The following is a 21,244-nucleotide window of genomic DNA, read 5'->3' as shown; positions in this document are numbered from 1 at the left end:
TCGTTTTTATCTCTTTGTACAATGTGATTCAACTCCCACCACCACCGCCACCGCCACCGCAACCACCACCACCACCGCCTCCGCCTCCGCCACACCCACCACCACCGCCTCCGCCACATCCACCACCGCCTCCGCCACCTCCTCCACAACCTCCTCCTCCACCTCCTGCTCCACCACATCCCCCACCTCCACTGATGCCACACCCGCCTCCGCCACCACCTCCGCCACAATACGAACCACCTCCATCATACCAGCACTGGCCTTCACCACCAAAACCATCACCACCAGTGTCACCGCCAAAGTCACCGCCAAAGTCACCATCGTGGCCCCCGCCAAAGTCACCACCGTGGCCCCTGCCCTCTCGCCTACCACCTTCAATCTCCTTGCCGCGACGGCGATCAATCATCACAGCACCTGGTCAGGCAGCAATGTTCTTAGTATTTGGGTGCAAAATACTCGTTTCTCACCCCAATGATCTTGTTCTTCTTCTGAGACTATCACTCGTTTACTCGTCGTCATCCACGAAGGAATGGATTTGCCGAGCATATCGGACACGGACATGCTTATGGTTGCCGACAAAAGAAGCACAAGCAGCACATCCTCGTTGGGATCAATCTGGAAGTAAGCTTTCACTTATGGTATCGTAGAATGAGATAGATCGAACTTTACCTGCATGCCTCCAGACCGCCAGTTGAAAAGAGCTGTCGCCTTGCCTTGAGGAGCGTCTCTTGTGAATCTCACCATTGTCACAAACCACGCTTCCTGTCGGTCTGATGCACCAGGAACAGCAAATTCCAGGTGACGACCCGAGAAGAGCATGATCTACAATCAAGTTTTCCAGAGAATCAGCCATCTGTATCACTGTATAATCTCACTAACTCACCGGACAGTCGTGGGATTTCATTTCAACGTGGAGCTGTGGTCTCATGTTCCAGCGCTTATCCTTCACATTTCTGTCCACAGTTAAAATAGCCTTCCCGTTCTGCAGAGACCATCTCCTAGACTCCGAAGATGGTTTCTCCAGTTGCCACGCAGATCCCAGAATTTCACCTGAGAAAGAAAAAACATTCTGTCGATCTAAAAGATTTGTTGCTTTTGCCATACCGTTTACAGAGCCGGTGTTATAAGAACCTTTGTATGTCCACCCTCCTTTGTGAACGTGCACAACTTTATCAGTGTCTGGAATGCTTCTTAGCCAAAACCCTCCACGCTTGTATCTACAAGAAAAGTTACCGCATCAGCTTTGAAAAAAAGTGGAAGGCTTGACCACAGCGTACAAACCTGCAACGCACGACGAAGGATTCGACTCTGGCGTGGTCGAAAACGTTCCTTGTTATCCACATGCCTTCGCGGTTACTGTCGTGAGTGGCACAGTCGTCTCCCGTGTCTCTCACTCTCACGCTTCTAAAGAGATAAGGCGCAGTGACTGGAGGGGTAACGGAGATGTAAACCAGCACCGACACTTGTTGGTCCTCCTGCAATGAAAACCAGCCGCCGAGTGATTGTGTTTCCGAACGGATGACATTTATCCATGGAATCACGAGCCGGCCCACAGTTCTGGATATCAAAAACCGCCTCCGTCGAACTGCTAGCACCAGTCCTTCGGTGGAGAGTTCAGCCGTCATGACTGACACTACGTTCTGCTGAGAGGCAGCCTTCACTGGTTGGCTTTCGAGCTTCAGAAACTTTTGATGGTTTAACGAGCTGATCACATAGGAGATGGTCTTGTCGTCTGGCAAACCTCTAGTGCCTCGCACGGAGAGATGAACCTACAAAAATCGATCGGATCAGGCGAGATTGACAACAAATCTGCAAATTCAATAACCTGAATGGTCTTTCGCTCAGCCAAGTGATCGTCGTTTTTACTCGCAAGCCTAACGAGATTGGTTGGATCATAAGCAGGTGTTCCAGGAATGGATACTGGTGGCTCCCCTCTATACATGCAGCCTGCTTTCTCGTATGGAAGGCCATACGTGTCTTCCCACATAAATCGAGTTTTTGTGAATCCATTGTCCAGTTTCCCTCCGGAACCTCGGTTGCTATCTGTGTCGTCATGCTCGAAGATCCTTCCCAGTACCTGTGTGAGATCGTTGTGGTAGCTCACAGTGTGAAGCTGATGAGTGTGCCATATCAAATCGATGTCGTAAGTGGGAACGAAAAACGTTGATGTGCCAGACGTGCGTATGAGATGGAGAAATGCCTTGTAACGTGCAGCTGCAGCTAGCAAGAAGCTCTCATCCAGGTAATGCGGCTCAGAGACCTGCATACTTAAAGTTGAGTTTGCTTTCAAGAAAAGATCACCACTTGCCTGATAGTAGAAACTTTTTTGCCTGAGAGCCGCTTCTGCCAAGTCATAAGAGATATTGGTTGCTCTTTCGGTATATCTTCTTGTCAGGTCTCCACCGTAAATGTCTAGAGTGTATGGTTCGTCCGGGAAATTCGAAGCCCAGGTATTGGCGCTTTGTTGGAGATCGCTTTCGTGTCTCGCCAAAGATGGTCCGGCCACAATCTTACCGAACAATCTCTTACAGTCCTCAGCATATTGAACCTAGTCAGAGAGGTCACTCCAGCAAACAGAAAATGAATGGGTACACTTACAGGATTCAAGCGATGGCAATGCCATATCCAATTGCAGTCGAGCGGTGGGACAAAAGTTCCAGAAGAATTTGCTAGCAGCGGAAGGCAGCAGTACTGGTATCTAGAATCCAAGAAGAAATAAGAAAACTCGATCAAGTAATTAATATCTCACCTCTCGATTGCCCTTTCTAAAACAGGGCTCTCAAATAGTCTGAAGTTGGCATGTACCAGCGAAAGAAACTCCAACTGTGATTTTGCAGCTGCTACCACATCCAGAGACACCGCAATTTCTTGAGCTTTGCGCCATTCATTCAGTTGATTCTCGGAAAGGGAAGCCATTGTTGTTGTCTGTGAGTCGAGCACATCCTTAAATTCTCGGGAAGGAGCTGCCCGTTTTGACTCTTCCGTGTTCAAAAATTCGATGTGTCTTGAAGCTTTTGGGTACTTCAGACTAGATCTCGAAATTCACGCGAGCCGCGTAGAAAGTTTCAAGATCAGCGAGGCAGGATCGTCGAACTTGCTTTTGTCGTCAAGCCGTTTTTACCAAGACTTGAGAGAAAAAAAATTATCGTCCGTCCCACAAGGACGTGCATCCACGTTGCCCTGCTAAAAACATTCAAAATCGGCAGATAGTTCAGATGCAACTGTACTCTCAAGGGAAATCCACGTCCTTTTGAGCCAAGAGAAGCTCAAAGCGAGGAACAAGAAGTACTCTTCCATGTCCACTTACACTCGCTACTTCGTGCCTAGGCAGTAAAAACACACAGAATTAGAGATTGTTTCAGTGCCAGCAATTTTCGTCACCATGGAGGATGAATGCAGAGCAGCTGGTTTCAAGTTTGAGCTCAAGTGATTGTGGCGCCCTCCCAGATGTGCCAAGAGCGCTTCAAACACATGGAAGAAAGAGTCACTGACTTACGCTTTGACGAGGCTTCTGCCGGAAGATCGCCCTCGTCGCTGCTAAACTCTTGAAGCTCTTGCACAGGAAGCTTGTTCAATGATACATCCTAGAAGAAATATCCAATGAGAGGAGAAGAAAGAGAAGAGCCAGGCCATTACCTCAGACGTGGTGCTAGAATCAACCTGGCAGAGAATGATGCGCAAGCAAACACGGCTAGAAGTTGAGCTACCTCGTGCTTGAGTTGCAATCAAGATCGTCGTCGTCAGCATCCGAGATTCCATCCTCGAGCTCCAGTGGCCGCCGCCTCGTCGTCGTCCTCAGGCGCTTCATAGCTTCCGCCCGCTAGGTTTAAACGAGAAAAAATGTCGTTCTAGATACAATAAACACGGGGGCTTAATGTCGTGCAATGGCCTCGTTGCAATGCCGTCGGTGACACAAGCGCGCTGTCTACACATTCCGTGGTAAGTGCCTCCTCGCGGCAGCAGCCTTTGGTTCCCTGGGGCAGTGATGAGAGGGAATGGAGGCAATAGACGGAATCTGGCGGAAGAGTCCCACCGAATGGAAATCCACGAGAATTGTCCATTGCATCAACAAGGCAGTACTGAATTAGTTCAATAGCTGCCAATGATGAGGCCACTCCAACCCAAGCCATATTCATAAACCAGTGCTGTGTGATATAGTGTGATTTGTGGATGTGGTAAAAAAGCCTAAACTACATTTGCCATGTGGTCCTTTCATAATTATATGCATTTTATGATAGAAAATATACATATTGTCACATTTGTAAATACATGTATGTATATACATATATTACTCTAACTAAGTAATACACTAATTATAGTACTATAATATATGGACCAAACAGGGGTTTAAACCCCAATTAATATATTTAATTATATCTTAAGCATTCACATTAGTGAAGGTGAGGGACATTGCAATTTGTCCCTAAAAGGCAAAGTTTTTTAACAATGCTTTGCTCTAGTGTTCGGGATTGTGCTTTTTATTTTTATTTCTTCATTCTTTTCTAGATTTAGATTTATATTAGTTTTTTGCAAGATTTAAAATTCTAATTATCATTGTGCTTAGATTTGCTCTTTCTTCTGATCTTCATTGCATTCTCTTCCTTTACCATGCCATGTTGTCATCGATCAAGGAGTATCACTTAAGGCTACTAATGTTGCGTCGTTGGATTGAACTTTTGGTACTGTTGCATGTGATTATATTAATGTTGTGCCCATCCTTGGTGTGTTGCTGTCTCTAGCTTTTGTGGGACGTGATTGTCCTATTCTCAACGTTCTACCATCTTTTGTTGATATGGAATGTGATTATGATATTAATTGGCAAGTTATAGTCTAATTCTTGGAGAATGTTTAAGGATCAAGTTTATGGGAAGACAATGTCTACAAGCTCGAGTGGATTCCAGAGTGTAATGATGAGCTTGATTATTATGGAGATAGCTTTGGAGATAAAGTGGAAATTTTGCGGGGTAAGTGTCAATATTTCAATCTGCTATTTGATCTTTTTTCTTTCCCTTCTACTCTTTCCCAACCTTTTCTTATTTCTCGGCCTAAACTACCTTCTCATGTTTTTAGTATTTCTTCCTCATCTGCAATGTTTTCTTCTTTTGGCACGTTGATCATTGTGACTCTCATGATTCTTATTCTCAATCCAGTATTGAGTTGAGTGTTTTCTATCTTCCTCATACTAATCTAGATGTTAAGTGTGTTTATGAAGTTGAGAATCTTGTTTTTGTTTCATTGGCAGAATCTTTGATCAATTCTAATGTTAACTCTATTCCAAGGATTGAGTCACTTTGGCCAGAATTTCGGATTAAATGTATGTCCCCACTATTGAGAGCCTTTGATTTACTGTTACTATTGAGGAGTTTATATATTCCCTTGAGAGTGTGGATGTTATTATTGATTTTCTTGTCTCAAGTGTTGAGTTGTGTATTGAAGAGGTTGAACAGTGTGAATCTTTTGCTTATATTGTGATTGCCAAAATATTTTATAGTAAAAAATCCCTTATTTTCCAAGCTTTAAGCACACACTCTTTTGATTTCCCTATTTCTGCATTGTTAATTGTTACAAATTCCTCTTCTAATGCTTTTTTATCCACTTTTTCTTTTTCCATAATTGTTTTTCCTCAACTTTTCTTGTTTTTTCCTTTTTGCCCTAACACTTCAAACTTTTTTTTCTTCAGAGGAGGGGGTAGAGGGGACGGATGGAAGTCCAGCCCCAATGATGGAGTGAGGATGAGTAAATATAATAGTGAAGCACGGATGAATAACATGGATTGTGGAATGAGGATGAGCATAACAAGTCCAAATGAAATATCCAGCCCCAACGTAGTGAAGCTGAACAAATGCAATAGTGGAGTAAGGTCGAACATAAATGGTAGAGTGAGGACGAGTCTAAATGGAGCTAATGCTTCAAAAAAAATTTTCCTTCAAGGAGGGGATGAAGAGAATATAAAGGATGAATAGAGTGAGTCCGATCTTCCCAATTTAAAATTATGGTTGCGTGGTTAGTTTGAGCATTTGGGAGTTTTATATAAAGTTGCAATTGGTTCATCGAGGTTCTATAATCTGTTGATACTTATGTTATGGCTTTGGGTTTTATTTCAGTCATGGTTATGAACAACTTTATTGGTGGTTTTGTAGGAGCTTTAGATTTTTATAGTAGTTTATAATCACCCAGTAGAAGCTTTAAATGTTCCATTTGACTTATTATCATCACTTTTTCATCTTCCGAAGAGAAGGATAGTGTAAGGTTTGTAAATATATATATGTTATCCTAGCTAGATAATACACTAATTATAATACTATAGTATATAAACTGTCCATTTGGAATTGAGTTTGGTCCATCCATTTTTGTATATAAGCAGGAGTCTAAACCTCAATTAATATATCTATTCCTATATTCTGAGCACTCATAATGCCTATTATATATATATCCCATAATAACACATAATTAGTTCTTATTGAGCATGATATCATAAAAATACAATTGAATTAGCAAAACCTCTAGAAATCTAGGAAATTTTGGAATTTTTATAATCAAATGCTTAAGAATTTACTCTCAACAAGAAATTATATGTTTGTGTATTGTTCCTCATTATCATTCTTAGATCTATGAGACCTAAAGCCATTATTTATAGTAAAGGTTTGAATTTGACAATACACACTTACTCATATTTCTTAGACTTGATTGTGTATATTATATATCAAAACCTCCTAACTAATCTTGTGATAAAAAATAAGACTATTTAACTATTTTATTGTGAATCATTCTGCTATTACCCTTGATTTTTCAATATCAAAGGCTCCACTTGAATATTTGTGAGACCAAGGCAATGGATTATTTGGCATCTTATCTATAGATTTCAAAATTATATTCTACAAATATATAAAGATTTTAGAGGGACTAATGTACAAAAAAGGTCATACCCATGTGGTGGATGATGATATAGATACTAGAAAGTCCATGGCTAAAATGAATATAGATGGATAAATGAAATGACTTAGTGAAGTGTTTAAAAGCCAATTCTAACTCCTTTAGGAGATAAGATGGCCGATAATCCTAATTTAAGTGTAAGTAGCTTACTTAAATACTATGGTCCTCTTGCTTGGTAATTAAGGGTATAATTATATGTTGAGGAAGTCTAAGATATTAATGGGGCCTTTACACCCAATGGTAGTATTGGCAAGTATAATTGTGAAATAAGAGGGATTTAGTGGGGATAAAAAAAGGGATATTAGGGAGGATGTTCCTCCATGCTTTAAGTCATCTTAAGGATGCTAAAGTGTAATTATAGAATGACTACTTATGGATAGATAGTCTAGTCTTAAGAGACAAGACTATAGTACTAATGGTTTTAAATTACCAATGAAACAGTGAGAATGAATATTGCATTAACATAAAAGATTAATATGCCAGTGACACCTATAGGTGTTTAAATGGGACTAGATATGTAAAATATTTGGACTAAATGTAAAGTTAGTATGACTCTAGGATCACCTCTAATGTCTAGTAAGTACTCCAAATTAAGTTAGAACATATTAAGGTGCTTCCAAGTAGTTAAAGATGTAGTTAAGTAAAATAGAAAATTTTATTATTTAGAAAATTTAGTTGCTTACATGGATGCTCTACAAGATGAAGGACATAATCATAAATACCCAATTCATACAATTTTAATTTTAGAGCTGAAAATATACTTTAGTCAAAAGGACATATTATAGTTTAAGCCACTAATAAATAAGAATTGAACTTATGCCATTTGCTTCGATACCATCTATAACACTCTCTCCCATTAAGCCAATTAAAAAAGGGGTAATTATTTGATAAGAAAAGCTTTAGTAACTATTTTATCCTCATTTATCCCCCAAAGTTCCAAAAATTTATAATAACAGTATCTAAATTTTATCCTATAATCACATGCATTACAAATGTTATGCACGCTTGGATCACAATTACATATTAACATTGCTGCATATATCGATAAAGGAGTTTATCCCAAAATTGAAGAAATTGATAATCACCATATTAGGCTGGCACCAAAAACCTGTAAAAAACATAATAAAAAATATATACTACTTTTTAATATAGTCCATCAAATATAATATGGTTTGTTATTCATTATAATAGTCATGATACAATATTTATTCTCTATATAGTCTATGAGATAGTTCTCTAGAAACAGTTTATACTTAGTTTCGAAAAACTGATATAAAAAAACATCTTTCTAAACTTTATTAGATTAATTTTTCATGCTGAATAATGAAAAGTAAATTATTTTTTAATTATATCAATTTAAAATTTAGCAATTTTGAGTTTTATAAAAAATATTTTGGAAAAGGCATAAATAGCCCTAAGTTTTTTATATATCTAAATCGTCTATTTCAATTTTAAGAGATTTTGAAAATGTGATAGATTATTCTTCATGAGTGATTCTAGCTTACCATTGTTGGGGTTTTAAATCTATGTGAGAAAGAGTAATATTCCTTCTAAAATCCCAAAATTTGGTAAGCATTAGTTTCATATTTTATATAAAAGCAACACTTAAACTAAAACTTGAGATTATATTTTTTTATATAGAGTTTGCTGCTCTTATGATTTGTTGTTGTTGTTTTGTTGTTTAAACTATTAGTAGATGGCTTAAATTTGAGTAAGATTCTCTAGAATATTCCACTGTCAGAATATTCTAGGGGCATGAGGGGCACAGGGGTATATTCCCCTTTCTTCCCTATTTTCTAAGGCAGGAATTTCACACAAAAAAGAGTTTTGAGTTGGATGCTGCCGCATGTGTTCCAGATGAATTCTCAATTGCCTTACCGTGCAAATGTGTACAAGGTGTGGCTTCAGGCTGAGATTGTTGAATCTGCCACTCCCAAACCTCATCTTCCATGAAGCTAGAACCATAAACCCTAAGATAAAAAAAACTAAAGAAAAAGAAAAGGGGTTAGAATTGAACTTAGAACCTCTTGCACCCTAAACAAGAATCATACCACTAGACTGAATGCCCATGATTTACAAGTTAAGTTAAACACTTTTTAATCTATAGACTAATGAACACCCATTAACCCCTTATCTGAGGATGAAGATCGAGGAAGAGTTTGAGATAGATGAGGTTCCTGAGCCCAAGGTTCTTCCAGACTCTAAGGTTTGTGCCATTTTTCTCAGTGATGATAAGGACTTTCCATGCTGCCATATCTCTTTTAGGTTCTCTTTGCAAACCTAATATTCTTCAGTAAGTTGGTATATGATGAGTTGCACATCTCTAATGAAAGTGGCTTGCATAAACTTGAGATCTACTACCAACTTCATGGCATTGATAGCTGCCAAGTACTCTACTTCATTAGCTGATGGTGCTGGTAAAGTGATAGAGAGGTTGGCTATTTTGTTCTCAACAAAATCAATCATCTAAACACTAATGTCGGCAAGATGGTTTTTAGGGCAAAAAGTGCCATCAAAATAGGTTGTAATCATAGAAGTGTCCTCATCCTTAAATAAAGATGCTAGAGACACCATATATGGCAAACTCGTCTCTAGCAAGTCAAGCAAGAATATCGCTTTTGAATCCAAGGCATTTGTCCCTTGCTCTCTCTGCTTCTAATGCTTTGAGCCTGCAATCTCCAATATAAGGACTGAAGCTAAGTATTTTACTAGTGAAGGAAGATCTTCCATTGAAGTCAAGTCCAAGTCTAGGGTGGAATTTTCAATGCAACAAACTAGGATTTGTACTAAGGGCTCTATTGTGGAAAACTCTAAATTCTAACAGCTATAACTCACACATAACATGTGTTATTGGCTTGGGTCTTTCTGCCAACTATTTGCCTAGATATTACCCTTCATCTCCAAAAACTAGCATGATAAAATACACTCAAAATCGTTAGCTATAGTAATTTCCATGGGAAGATGCTAGCTGTGTGACACCTCAAATAGTTGTTGGAGAGAACTGAATGCATCTTGTGGAAGATGGACTTGGTTTGGAATGACTTTATCATCAAGCTCCATAAGAAAGAGTTGGTCCCAAGCAAAAAGGAAGTCAAGAAGCCCATCCTCAATCAAAAAACACTCCAAAAAACTGGATATGGAAGTTGGTACCATATAAGCCCCACCATCAAATAAAGAGGGCACAGCTAGAGGCTTAGCCTTACTTTCAAATAAAAAGAGTGAGGTTGAAAGATGCCCAGAGCTGTTTGACTCACCTCCAACAATGTTGACTGCATTGCATGAGAAAGCATCCATTGCATAAATGGTCGACTCCATTGCTAACTTGGGGAAAACCTTTATGAGCTCAGGAGGAAAGTGTGGCATGGAGACTCTTTCAATTTGAGCTTTTTAGGCATGCTGAGAAAGAGCTCTATTATGGTTGTTGAGAAAGGTGGCACTATAGATTCTATTGTTAATTTCCATCTTGCCTTCTGCACTATTGATGGTGCAATGGGCTGCAACTTGCCACAAATGGTCGAGGATAACCGAGTGCTTCAAGGAGGATGTTCTAAGACACTCGTAGTTGACCACAAGGAAATCTATCTCAAAATTAACACTTTGCACCAAGATGTTGACGCCACACTAGCATTGGAGGAATAGTGTGATTGGCAAAAGTCTTAAACACAATGGAGGAGCACTCAATGATCTCTAGCTATGCTAAAAGGGCATCTTCAAGAGAGATAATATTACTTATAGCACCAAAGTCAACCAAAGCATCCATCATAAAAGGAAGTGCCAATTTGCATTGGGACAAAGAATGGACCAAAATCTCCACCATATTTTGTCATGTTGACAATGTGCACCTTTTGAGGAGTCTTATTGAAAGTGCTCTGTGGTGTTCTTGACCATGCAAACTCCTCTAAATGCTAGCTGAATTCAAGGATAAAGCACAACATTTCTCGGAGCGAAAAGGTAAGAAGAGTGTCAACCAGCTATTGAAGAACTAGCTCCAAAGCATGAATAGCTGTTGGTGAGATCCCAAGAGGAGAGGAGAGCAGTGACTTGAAGAGGAGCTTAAAAGCCACTCACTGTGTCACTGGATTTGGTGCAAATTCACTCTCAACTGATGTTTAAGATCCATGACAAATTGAGCAACCACCTTCTTCTTTGCTTGTGTAGCGCATGTGGTTTTTACCTTTTATCCTATGGTGATTTACCATAGAATAACACCACGAAGCGAAACTTAAACCCTCTTTGTGCCACGTGACAGATGCCATGTGTCACATGCCACGTGTCTATGCTACGTGTCCATAGGAACCTGAGGTTCAGGGCCTTGGGCCACTGAACGAAGGAACGGTGCCAAAACCCCCAAGCATGGAGCCAAGGAGTGACAGAACCGAACCACGGAGTCCCGAGCATGCAACACAAGGAGTGAAGGGACAGGGGCCTGGAGCGACTTAAAATAGTCCTGGAGCAACCAGCATCCCAATGCCAAGACTAGCACGCAAAACGGAGCCAAATGGAGTCTGGCGCTATTTTGGCATACTGGTGGCCTAATGCGAGGACATGGGTACTCCACCATCTAACATGGAATGGAACTTGGGCTTAGACCCAAGCCGGACGCAGAACAAGGACAGGCATGCAAGTGGGAGCTAGACTATGCCTCAGGTGTTAGTCAGCCATGCCCGACCTACCCACTATCCCTACTATACATTTGGAACCCCTCACAGCCCCCCCCCCCCCCCCCTTGAGGGACACACACTTTGGGCTTTCACCCCAAGCTTCCCTTAGTACTAGGAGTTAGTCTCTGGAACAAGTCTGAAACTTATTAAATATGGAATGGTGCTAGATTGCGAATTTGGACACGGGACGAACACCATTGTGTTCAAGCCGATCTCTACATTCTATAGATATGCCAAATGAGCGAATCTAAACACTTTCTATAAATAGCATTTGGGACTGAAATAAGACTAACATAAAGGGCATGATAGCGAGGGTGTTTGGCAGACACAGTAAGCTATCACCTAGCGAATATTGAGGGACTAATCTCAATATTGCAGGGGTTCCCAACACTAGCAAGTGCAAGTCAACATCATGAGTTTCTCATCACCATGTCAAATATTCTTGACTTAATGACAACTTAGGATTTCCTTCCTTAGTGCCCTTCCGGTCTAAGTGCACATGTGCTGACCAGTTTCTCAACTAGTTTGGGCAGAGACCATAAACGGGCTCAGCAATACCAACCTCCTGCCCTCGTGGCAGTAAGGTAAGAGTGTCCGTAAGGACTAGTCGACAGGTAACTTTCGATACCCGAAGTCACATTCGCGACAGTTTGGGCTTGAGTGGTTGTGGTTTGGTATTTCTATCTATAGAGTTCCTCAGCTACAAACATTGTGTTAACCGATGAGGTTGGTGCTTTGCCTTTGTTTGATGAAGGGGCTGCCTTGATCACTCATTGTTCCAACCACCTTTAATATGTCTTTAGACCATGAGATGGTGTGGAGTTGTCAATGAAGGGATATTGTTGAACACTTTGAGAAGGTGGAGGTTGAAGCACTAGGTGAAGTTTGAAGTAGCACTATATGTTATGTGTGTTTGTCTCGTAGTGAGTACACTAATAGGACTTGAATCAGCATTCCTGAGCTGTAGCAGCCTCTTTTCTAAACTTCATAAGCTCTTGGAGCAATTTGTCATGGTGTGACTATTGCTGAAGAATGATCACCTTCAACTATTGCATCATGTTGGCAAAGTTCTCAATAGTTGAAGGTGTGTATTCAACAGTGATGGGTTTAGTGGTGATGGGCGAATAGTTGCACAAGGCGTCTTTGATGGGGTGATGACTAGGTTAAAATCAACTCTAACAATCCTGAAGTTGACAAGTAATTTTTTTTTCAGCTTTGTGGCAAATGAAAATGCCTCATAGCAAGACCTGAATGTCTTTTTGAGAAGCTTCCACTATAAGTTCTCACACAAACCTACTATGAATGCTATGATCTCCTGCTGCTTATCTTGGACCACTCTATGATCCTTTAGTACACTTGAAACCTAGTGATGTAGTCAGGGACAAACTCATGAGCACCTTATTGGAATAAAAAGAGATCGATAAGTAGCCAATTTGTGGGTTTTTCTTTGATAAAATGTTCCGTGAATAAAGCAAGTAGTGTCTGGAAGTCCATCTGGTCCTCTAGGAGAAGAGAATCTACCCAAGCTGCTGATTTGCCTTCATAAGATTGCAAGAAGTTGTGGCATATACAATCATTATCAACAATTATGTTTGTGGTGTAGTAGTACTTAAAGCAATTGATATGTGATGCCAGAGAAACTATTCCAACACCTGAGAAGGTTAATAGATCACTCCTCTTTTGCAAAACATGGAGCTGAGGTTGAGCTAAATATGGCTGTGCTATAGCTCGTAGATCTAAGTTGCTAGAATCTGCTAAGGATGAAGAAAACTCAACTTGAGAAGGTGTTATATTGTACCTAAGTTGCCTCTAGATGCTAGAAACTTTATTCCGTACCTTAGGGCTTTGAGGTATGGTAAAAAGGCACTAGTTTGCCATATTCCTAGTCTATACTGCAAAAAGAAGAGTCCTTGGCCATAATAAATGGCCTAAAATCCTTTGTTTTGTTCGCAAGTTGCTCAAAGTTGCCCAAAATGCCTGTAATAAAGAGAAATAAGATTAAAAATGGAAGGAGATATAGGCTGGTTGGTAAAAATTGCTTTAGTGCAGCTCCTTTAACATCCTAGGACACACCTTAAGGCATATATAGGAAAGATTGCTTATTTCCTAGAAAACCCTCACTAAAGTTTAGCTCAAAATTGGAAAATGAGTACCTTGGTTTTGATCCTTCACCATTCTGATTGTAAGTAGGCTTGTTGGAAAGAGCTCAACCCCATCTACCATACTATTCTAAAAATTTGTGATGAAAACACCTTAATATCCCGTGAGATTTAAGAAAAGATAGCCTAGAACACCAATATTATGGAAAAATATCTACATATCATCAATCTAGATTGATTCAAAGGCACTATTAATATTTTTAGAAAGCCAAGGACTAGAAGCACTTCAAAAAATAAATGGCATCCAAAAAAAAGCCCTGAAAAACATGAATTCTTACTTTATTTACAAATGCCTTTATTTAGCAAAAGAAGAAAATCATTTTGCATGCCATAAATTCTCCTAAATCCAAGAATCAACCTTGCCAAAAAGAGGAGCTTTAGACCTATCCAATGTGCCTAAGATCAAGCAAATCTGCTGTTAGAAAAACAAAAAATTGCTCCTCAAAGTTTATGGCCAAAAGGAAAAGATAGAAATGACACCTTTAAAATGACACTTTTGAAAGTTATGCTTATTATTCTAGGTTCACCATTTGTTAGGGGAATGAAAGTGTGCTCCTCTAACACTTGCTCAAATTCCATAAATACCCCTTTGGGGCAAGGGTTTTATGCAAAGAAGATGAGGAATAATCTAGGAATATAATTATGCCCCACAACTTAATAAAATAGTTCCTCCAAACTTCTAAGTCTTCTCACTTGACAAAATCAATTTATAATCATCTCCCATGTTTTGCCCTATGGGCCACCTTTTTGAAGTCAACACTTTCTACTAAAGTTTTTATTCCTCTAATCCCACTTAATAAGTTACATAGCTAGTATAACATAATTTTTTGTATAAGCTTGAAAGTCCTCAAACATCAACTTTCATTCAAAACCATCTTTTTGAATATAAGGGAATTACTTAGCATATGCTCTAGATTAAAATGAAAGATCAAAGATTGCATCATAGGGCTTTCTCTTTTTGGCACGCCATACACATGTAGAAGAAACACAATTATTACACAATTTGCAATTTCATAATGCCAAAGAAGGATCCCTTTTGTGTTCAGGTCTCAACAACAGTGGATGATGGTTAGTGTTTTCTTTTCTTCTTCTCTTCCAGACAAACTTTGTGGCTTTCGAAAATTATAGCTTTGAAATTGCTCATGGACAATCGCATTACTGGGCTTCCAGTTATAGACAAGGACAGAAAGCTGGTCAGTCCCGCCATCTCTTTCTTGAAGCTCATAGATCTGAAAGCCAAATCTCTCGCAGGTTGGAGTTGTATCAGACTACGATTTACTAGCTCTCGATTCTATCTCGGGTAAGCCAGAGCTCCAAAGTTTTTTTTTTTTATGAATTTCTCAATCTCAGGGAAGAGGCCATCGACCAACAGTTTGTTCCCCGAGGCAGGAAGTACATGGAAGGTGAGCAAAACTTTCTAGAGTTAGCTTTTTTCTTTCTTTCAGGCCTTCAAAGAGATCCAACACCTTCCCACCAAAACGCAAGGCAAGACTGTGGGAGATTTGATGACTCCCTTGCCGCTGGTGGTTCGAGTGGACATGAACATTTAAGATGCAGCCAGGTAGCTTCAAACGTTTCTGCCATACTCGATAGAAATTTCGCTAAAACTTCTTGGTTTTCCTTTGGATCCAAGGATATTGCTTGACACCAAGTACCAGAGGCTTCCTGTTGTGGACGAGTCTTGAAAACTGGTAACGAAGAATTAGATTTGCTTGATTGTGAGAATTCTTTGGTAAACTTCCAGGTCGGTTTGATCACGAGAGGCAACGTTGTTCGAGCAGCATTACAAGTCAAGCGTGCTGCCGAGGAAAATACTTCCAGCTCGTGACGAAGAGAAAAATTTATTCTCGGAATCGTCCAAGAAGACTCACAGTCATTTGTTCTCTCTGCGGCCAATTCTTTGTATTTCTATTTGGTTAACAAAGGATCACACATCTTAAACGAGGTTCCTCTAATTTGGATTTAAAAGTTGTTTTTATCTCTTTGTACAATGTGATTCAACTCCCACAGCCGCCACCGCAGCCACCACCGCCTCCACACCCACCACCGCCGCCACCACCTCCTCCACAACCTCCTCCTTCACCTCCTGCTCCACCACATCCCCCACCTCCACTGATGCCACACCCGCCTCCGCCACAATACGAACCACCTCCATCATACCAGCACTGCCCTGAACCACCAAAACCATGACCACCGTCACCTCCGCCCTCTCCCCTGCCCTCTCCGCCACCACCTTCAATCACCTTGCTGCAACGGCGATCAATTGTCACAGCACCTGGTCAGGCAGCAATGTTCTTAGTATTTGGGTGCAAAATACTCGTTTCTCACCCCAATGATCTTGTTCTTCTTCTGAGACTATCACTCGTTTACTCGTCGTCTTCCACGAAGGAATGGCTTTGCCGAGCATATCGGACACGGACATGCTTATGGTTGCCGACAAAAGAGACACAAGCAGCACATCCTCGTTGGGATCAATCTGGAAGTAAGCTTTCACTTACGGTTTCTTAGAATGAGATAGATCGAACTTTACCTGCATGCCTCCAGACCGCCAGTTGAAAAGAGCTGTCGCCTTGCCTTGAGGCGCGTCTCTTGTGAATCTCACCATTGTCACAAACCACGCTTCCTGTCGGTCTGATGCACCAGGAACAGCAAATTCCAGGTGACGACCCGAGAAGAGCATGATCTACAATCAAGTTTTCCAGAGAATCAGCCATCTGTATCACTGTATAATCTCACTAACTCACTGGACAGTCGTGGGATTTCATTTCAACGTGGAGCTGTGGTCTCATGTTCCAGTGCTTATCCTTCACATTTCTGTCCACAGTTAAAATAGCCTTCCCGTTCTGCAGAGACCATCTCCTAGACTCTGAAGATGGTTTCTCCAGTTGCCACGCAGATCCCAGAATTTCACCTGAGAAAGAAAAAACATTCTGTCGATCTAAAAGATTTGTTGCTTTTTACCGTTTACAGAGCCGGTGTTATAAGAACCTTTGTATGTCCACCCTCCTTTGTGAACGTGCACAACTTTATCAGTGTCTGGAATGCTTCTTAGCCAAAACCCTCCACGCTTGTATCTACAAGAAAAGTTACCGCATCAGCTCTGGAAAAAAGTGGAAGGCGTGACCACAGCGTACAAACCTGCAACGCACGACGAAGGATTCGACTCTGGCGTGGTCGAAAACGTTCCTTGTTATCCACATGCCTTCGCGGTTACTGTCGTGAGTGGCACAGTCGTCTCCCGTGTCTCTCACTCTCACGCTTCTAAAGAGATAAGGCGCAGCGACTGGAGGAGTAACGGAGATGTAAACCAGCACCGACACTTGTCGGTCCTCCTGCAATGGAAACCAGCCGCCGAGTGATTGTGTTTCCGAACGGATGACATTTATCCATGGAATCACGAGCCGGCCCACAGTTCTGGATGTCAAAAACCGCCTCCGTCGAACTGCTAGCACCAGTCCTTCGGTGGAGAGTTCAGCCGTCATGGCTGACACTACGTTCTGCTGAGAGGCAGCCTGCAGTCGTTGGCTTTCGAGCTTCAGAAACTTTTGATGGTTTAACGAGCTGATCACATAGGAGATGGTCTTGTCGTCTGGCAAACCTCTAGTGCCTCGCACGGAGAGATGAACCTACAGAAATCGATCAGATCAGGCGAGATTGACAACAAATCTGCAAATTCAAATACCTGAATGGTCTTTCGCTCAGCCAAGTGATCGTCGTTTTTACTAGCAAGCCTAGCGAGATTGGTTGGATCATAAGCAGGTGTTCCAGGAATGGATACTGGTGGCTCCCCTCTATACATGCAGCCTGCTTTCTCGTATGGAAGGCCATACGTGTCTTCCCACATAGATCGAGTTTTTGTGAATCCATTGTCCAGTTTCCCTCCGGAACCTCGGTTGCTATCTGTGTCGTCATGCTCGAAGATCCTTCCCAGTACCTGTGTGAGATCGTTGTGGTAGCTCACAGTGTGAAGCTGATGAGTATGCCATATCAAATCGATGTCGTAAGTGGGAACGAAAAACGTTGATGTGCCAGACGTGCGTATGAGATGGAGAAATGCCTTGTAACGTGCAGCTGCAGCTAGCAAGAAGCTCTCATCCAGGTAATGCGGCTCAGAAACCTGCATACTTAAAGGTGAGTTTGCTTTCAAGAAAAGATCACCACTTGCCTGATAGTAGAAACTTTTCTGCCTGAGAGCCGCTTCTGCCAAGTCATAAGAGATATTGGTTGCTCTTTCGGTATATCTTCTTGTCAGGTCTCCACCGTAAATGTCTAGAGTGTATGGTTCGTCCGGGAAATTCGAAGCCCAGGTATTGGCGCTTTGTTGGAGATCGCTTTCGTGTCTCGCCAAAGATGGTCCGGCCACAATCTTACCGAACAATCTCTTACAGTCCTCAGCATATTGAACCTAGTCAGAGAGGTCACTTCAGCAAACAGAAAATGAATGGTTACACTTACAGGATTCAAGCGATGGCAATGCCATATCCAATTGCAGTCGAGTGGTGGGACAAAAGTTCCAGAAGAATTTGCTAGCAGCGGAAGGCAGCAGTACTGGTATCTAGAATCCAAGAAGAAATCAGAAAACTAGATGAAGCAAGTGATTAATATCTCACCTCTCGATTGCCCTTCCTAAAACAGGCCCCTCAAACAGTCTGAAGTTGCCATGTACTAGCGAAAGAAACTCCAACTGTGATTTTGCAGCTGCTACCACATCCAGAGACACCGCAACTTCTTGAGCTTTGTGCCATTCATTCAGTTGATTCTCGGAAAGGGAAGCCATTGTTGTTGTCCGTGAGTCGACAAGTCTTGGTCTCCTTAAATTCTCGGGAAGAAACTGCCTGTTTTGACTCTTCCAAGGACGTAGAGTGTTCAAAAATTCGATGTGTCTTGAAGCTTTTGGATACTTCAGGCTAGATCTCGGAATTCACGCGAGCCGCGTCTAGAAAGTCTCAAGATCCAGCTGACTAGCGAGGCAGGATCGTCGAACTTGCTTTTGTCGTCAAGCCGTTTTTACCAAGACTTCAGAAAAAAAAATTATCGTCCGCCCCACAGGGGTGTGCATCCACGTTGCCCTGCTAAAAACATTCAAAATCAGCAGATAGTTCAGATGCAACTGTACTCTCAAGGGAAATCCACGTCCTTTAGAGCCAAGAGAAGCTCAAAGAGAGGAACAAGAAGTACTCTTCCATGTCCACTTACACTCGCTACTTCGTGCCTAGGCAGTAAAAACACACAGAATTAGAGATTGTTTCACAGCCAGCAATTTTCGTCACCATGGAGGATGAATGCAGAGAACACATCCGACCTGTAGATCGGGAGAAAGGCTGTCGAAAATAGCAGTGTCGACTTGCAAGGACTCCAGAACCTCGCACTTTGTGGATGTGAGATGTGCCTCAGATGATGGCATGACCAATGCTGTGTGATATGGTGTGTTATTTGTAAACTGGTGGTGCTGTGTGATATGGTAAAAAGGTCTATACTACATAATATTGCATCTGCCATGTGGTGATATTTCATTGACCCGCCATAATTATGTTGCTGGAGAACGGTCAGCCATATATACATGCCTATTATACACATCCCATATTAACGACACATATTGAGTTTGTTGTTGGGCTAAAAAAAATGTCAAAACCTCTAAAATCTAGGAAATTTTGGAATTCTTACAATCAAATGCTTAAGAATTTACTCTTAACAAGAAATTACACCTTTCTTATATGGTGAGGATACTCCGTGACAAGCTCACGAGCATGTGTAAGATTACTAAGAGGCTCCCAAGTTGATTCACAAGATGGGTAACCTTTCCATTTAACTAGATACTCCCGACGTTTGGCATGCTTAAGCCAGCGTGTACCCAAAATAACTTCCACTTCATATTCAGGTTCACCATCCACAACTTCTGGTGGGGGACGAATCTCTGCTTGATGTGCATCATCCATAGTGTATGGAGCCAAGAGATTGGCATGAAATACATTATGAATACTGGACATCTCCACAGGAAGATCCAACTGATAGGATATATTACCAATGCGCCGCAACACCCGATAGGGTCCAACATATCTCAGCAAGAGCTTCCGAGATAGAGAACCCTTAATGTTCAAGTTTCGGGAAGATAGCCACACCTGATCTCCCACTTGATAGGATACATCCCGACGATGTTGATCCTTATCATGTCGATACCTATCTTGAGCTTTGCCCATCGCCTCAGTAGCTCTAGACCAACCTTGGCGTAGCTTCTCCGCATAAGTCTCAACGGCTGGGACCAACACCTCGGACATTGGTTTCGGTACAACAATCTGTTGAGGAACCCCACGAGCATTTCCTTGCAGCATCTCCCATGGAGAACAGTCGATAGCGCTGTGAAATGTGTTGTTATAACAAATTTCTGCTGTATCCAAATGCTCAACCCAGTCGCGTTGGTCCGCCGCGACATAGTACCGCAGATAATCCTCAACTTGAGCATTCACACGTTCAGTCTGCCCATCAGTTTGAGGATGATAAGCCGTACTAAACTTTAACTTGGTACCAAACAACTGGAATAATTTGCCCCAAAACTTCCCCGTAAATCTCGAATCCCTATCCGAGATCATCTCTTCGGGAAGACCACGAACTCGCACTACTTCATGGAAAAAGAGCTTTGCTGCTTGTTTCGCATTCACTGTTCCCACAGTTGGAATGAAGTGTGCAATCTTCGACAACCGATCCACAACCACCATCAAAGTATCATAACCTTTAGACTTCGGCAAGCAAGTGACGAAATCAAGTGTTACACTTTGAAATGGCCATACCGGTGCTGGAATGCACTGCAACTTTCCAACTTGCTTCTCAGCTTTGCGCTTACATTGCTGGCATATAGGGCAGGAACGGACGTAGTCCACTACATCGCCTTCCATACCAGACCAGAAAAATCCCTTTTTCAATGAAGCTAGAGTCTTTCGCTGTCCACCATGTCCCGCTGCCGGAACATCATGATGTTCCCGCAGAAATAACTGCTGAAGATCCTTTGAGGGAAGATACAATCTTTCTTGCTTATAGAATATAAGCCCATCCCGAACTGAGAAGTGAAGTTTCGCATTAGTGCGACTAGCAACTTTTGCTGCTTCGCTACCAGGGCTCTGCTTCAACAACCCCGCACGGCATAAGATTGCCTTTGCCAATGGATCACTTCCATATGAAGCCCGAACGTCTTCCAACCAGTCTGAACTGATTGCCGATATTGCCCGGAATTGAGCTTGACGACTCAACGCATCCGGAACAATATTGTCTTTACCAGGTTTATATATGATTTCAATATCATATCTAGCAAGCTTCTCTTGCCAACGAGCCTGCTTCGGCGTAAGCTTAGGCTGCATAGCAAAGTAGCTTAGTGTGTTACTATCTGTATAAACCTTGGTGTGTCCACCCAAGTAGTGTCTCCAGTGTTCCAGGGCCGACACTATAGCAAACATCTCTTTCTCATGCGTTGGCCATCTTCGTTGGGTTTCATCCAATTTC

General features: G+C 41.7%; 2 protein-coding genes and 1 pseudogene across 2 annotated transcripts; 1 reads left to right on the top strand and 2 right to left on the bottom strand.

The window, feature by feature from the left end:
* Nucleotides 1-91: 91 nt before the first annotated feature.
* On the bottom strand, nt 92-3,785 carry LOC112344447 (glycine-rich domain-containing protein 1-like; the record flags this gene model as incomplete). Its single annotated transcript, XM_024669231.1, has 12 exons — nt 3,637-3,785; nt 3,382-3,584; nt 2,750-3,323; nt 2,599-2,698; nt 2,309-2,548; nt 1,826-2,260; nt 1,282-1,769; nt 1,105-1,217; nt 884-1,050; nt 670-822; nt 468-615; nt 92-414 (listed from the first exon to the last, which is right to left on the bottom strand). Coding segments are annotated over exons 3-12 (2,334 nt in total), but the record flags the coding sequence as incomplete, so codon positions are not given.
* Nucleotides 3,786-9,073: 5,288 nt separating this feature from the next.
* Nucleotides 9,074-15,581, top strand: LOC9654571 (annotated as a pseudogene).
* A 169-nt stretch (nt 15,582-15,750) lies between these two features.
* On the bottom strand, nt 15,751-18,593 carry LOC112344333 (glycine-rich domain-containing protein 1-like). Its single transcript, XM_024668805.1, has 10 exons — nt 18,364-18,593; nt 18,209-18,308; nt 17,919-18,158; nt 17,436-17,870; nt 16,892-17,379; nt 16,715-16,827; nt 16,498-16,664; nt 16,284-16,436; nt 16,082-16,229; nt 15,751-16,028 (listed from the first exon to the last, which is right to left on the bottom strand). Exons 1-10 carry the CDS (start codon nt 18,528-18,530, stop codon nt 15,751-15,753), a joined length of 2,289 nt encoding a protein of 762 aa, XP_024524573.1. The 5' UTR covers nt 18,531-18,593.
* Between the last annotated feature and the right edge of the window lie 2,651 nt (nt 18,594-21,244).

Source organism: Selaginella moellendorffii, unplaced genomic scaffold (genome assembly GCF_000143415.4).
Source record: "Selaginella moellendorffii unplaced genomic scaffold, v1.0 SELMOscaffold_4, whole genome shotgun sequence".
Classification (NCBI taxonomy): Eukaryota; Viridiplantae; Streptophyta; class Lycopodiopsida; order Selaginellales; family Selaginellaceae; genus Selaginella; species Selaginella moellendorffii.
The sequence above is the reverse complement of the archived record's forward strand: the minus strand, read 5'-3'. Positions and strand labels throughout refer to the sequence as shown.

What these genes read in the sequence shown, in the direction of transcription:
- LOC112344333 (XM_024668805.1), bottom strand. Translation starts at nt 18,530, where the DNA reads ATGGCTTCCCTTTCCGAGAATCAACTGAATGAATGGCACAAAGCTCAA. An exon ending in TAACACCGGCTCTGTAAACG is followed by an intron (nt 16,665 to 16,714) that starts GTAAAAAGCAAC and finishes TTTCTTTCTCAG; the next exon opens with GTGAAATTCTGGGATCTGCG. An exon ending in TGAAATCCCACGACTGTCCA is followed by an intron (nt 16,437 to 16,497) that starts GTGAGTTAGTGA and finishes ACTTGATTGTAG; the next exon opens with ATCATGCTCTTCTCGGGTCG.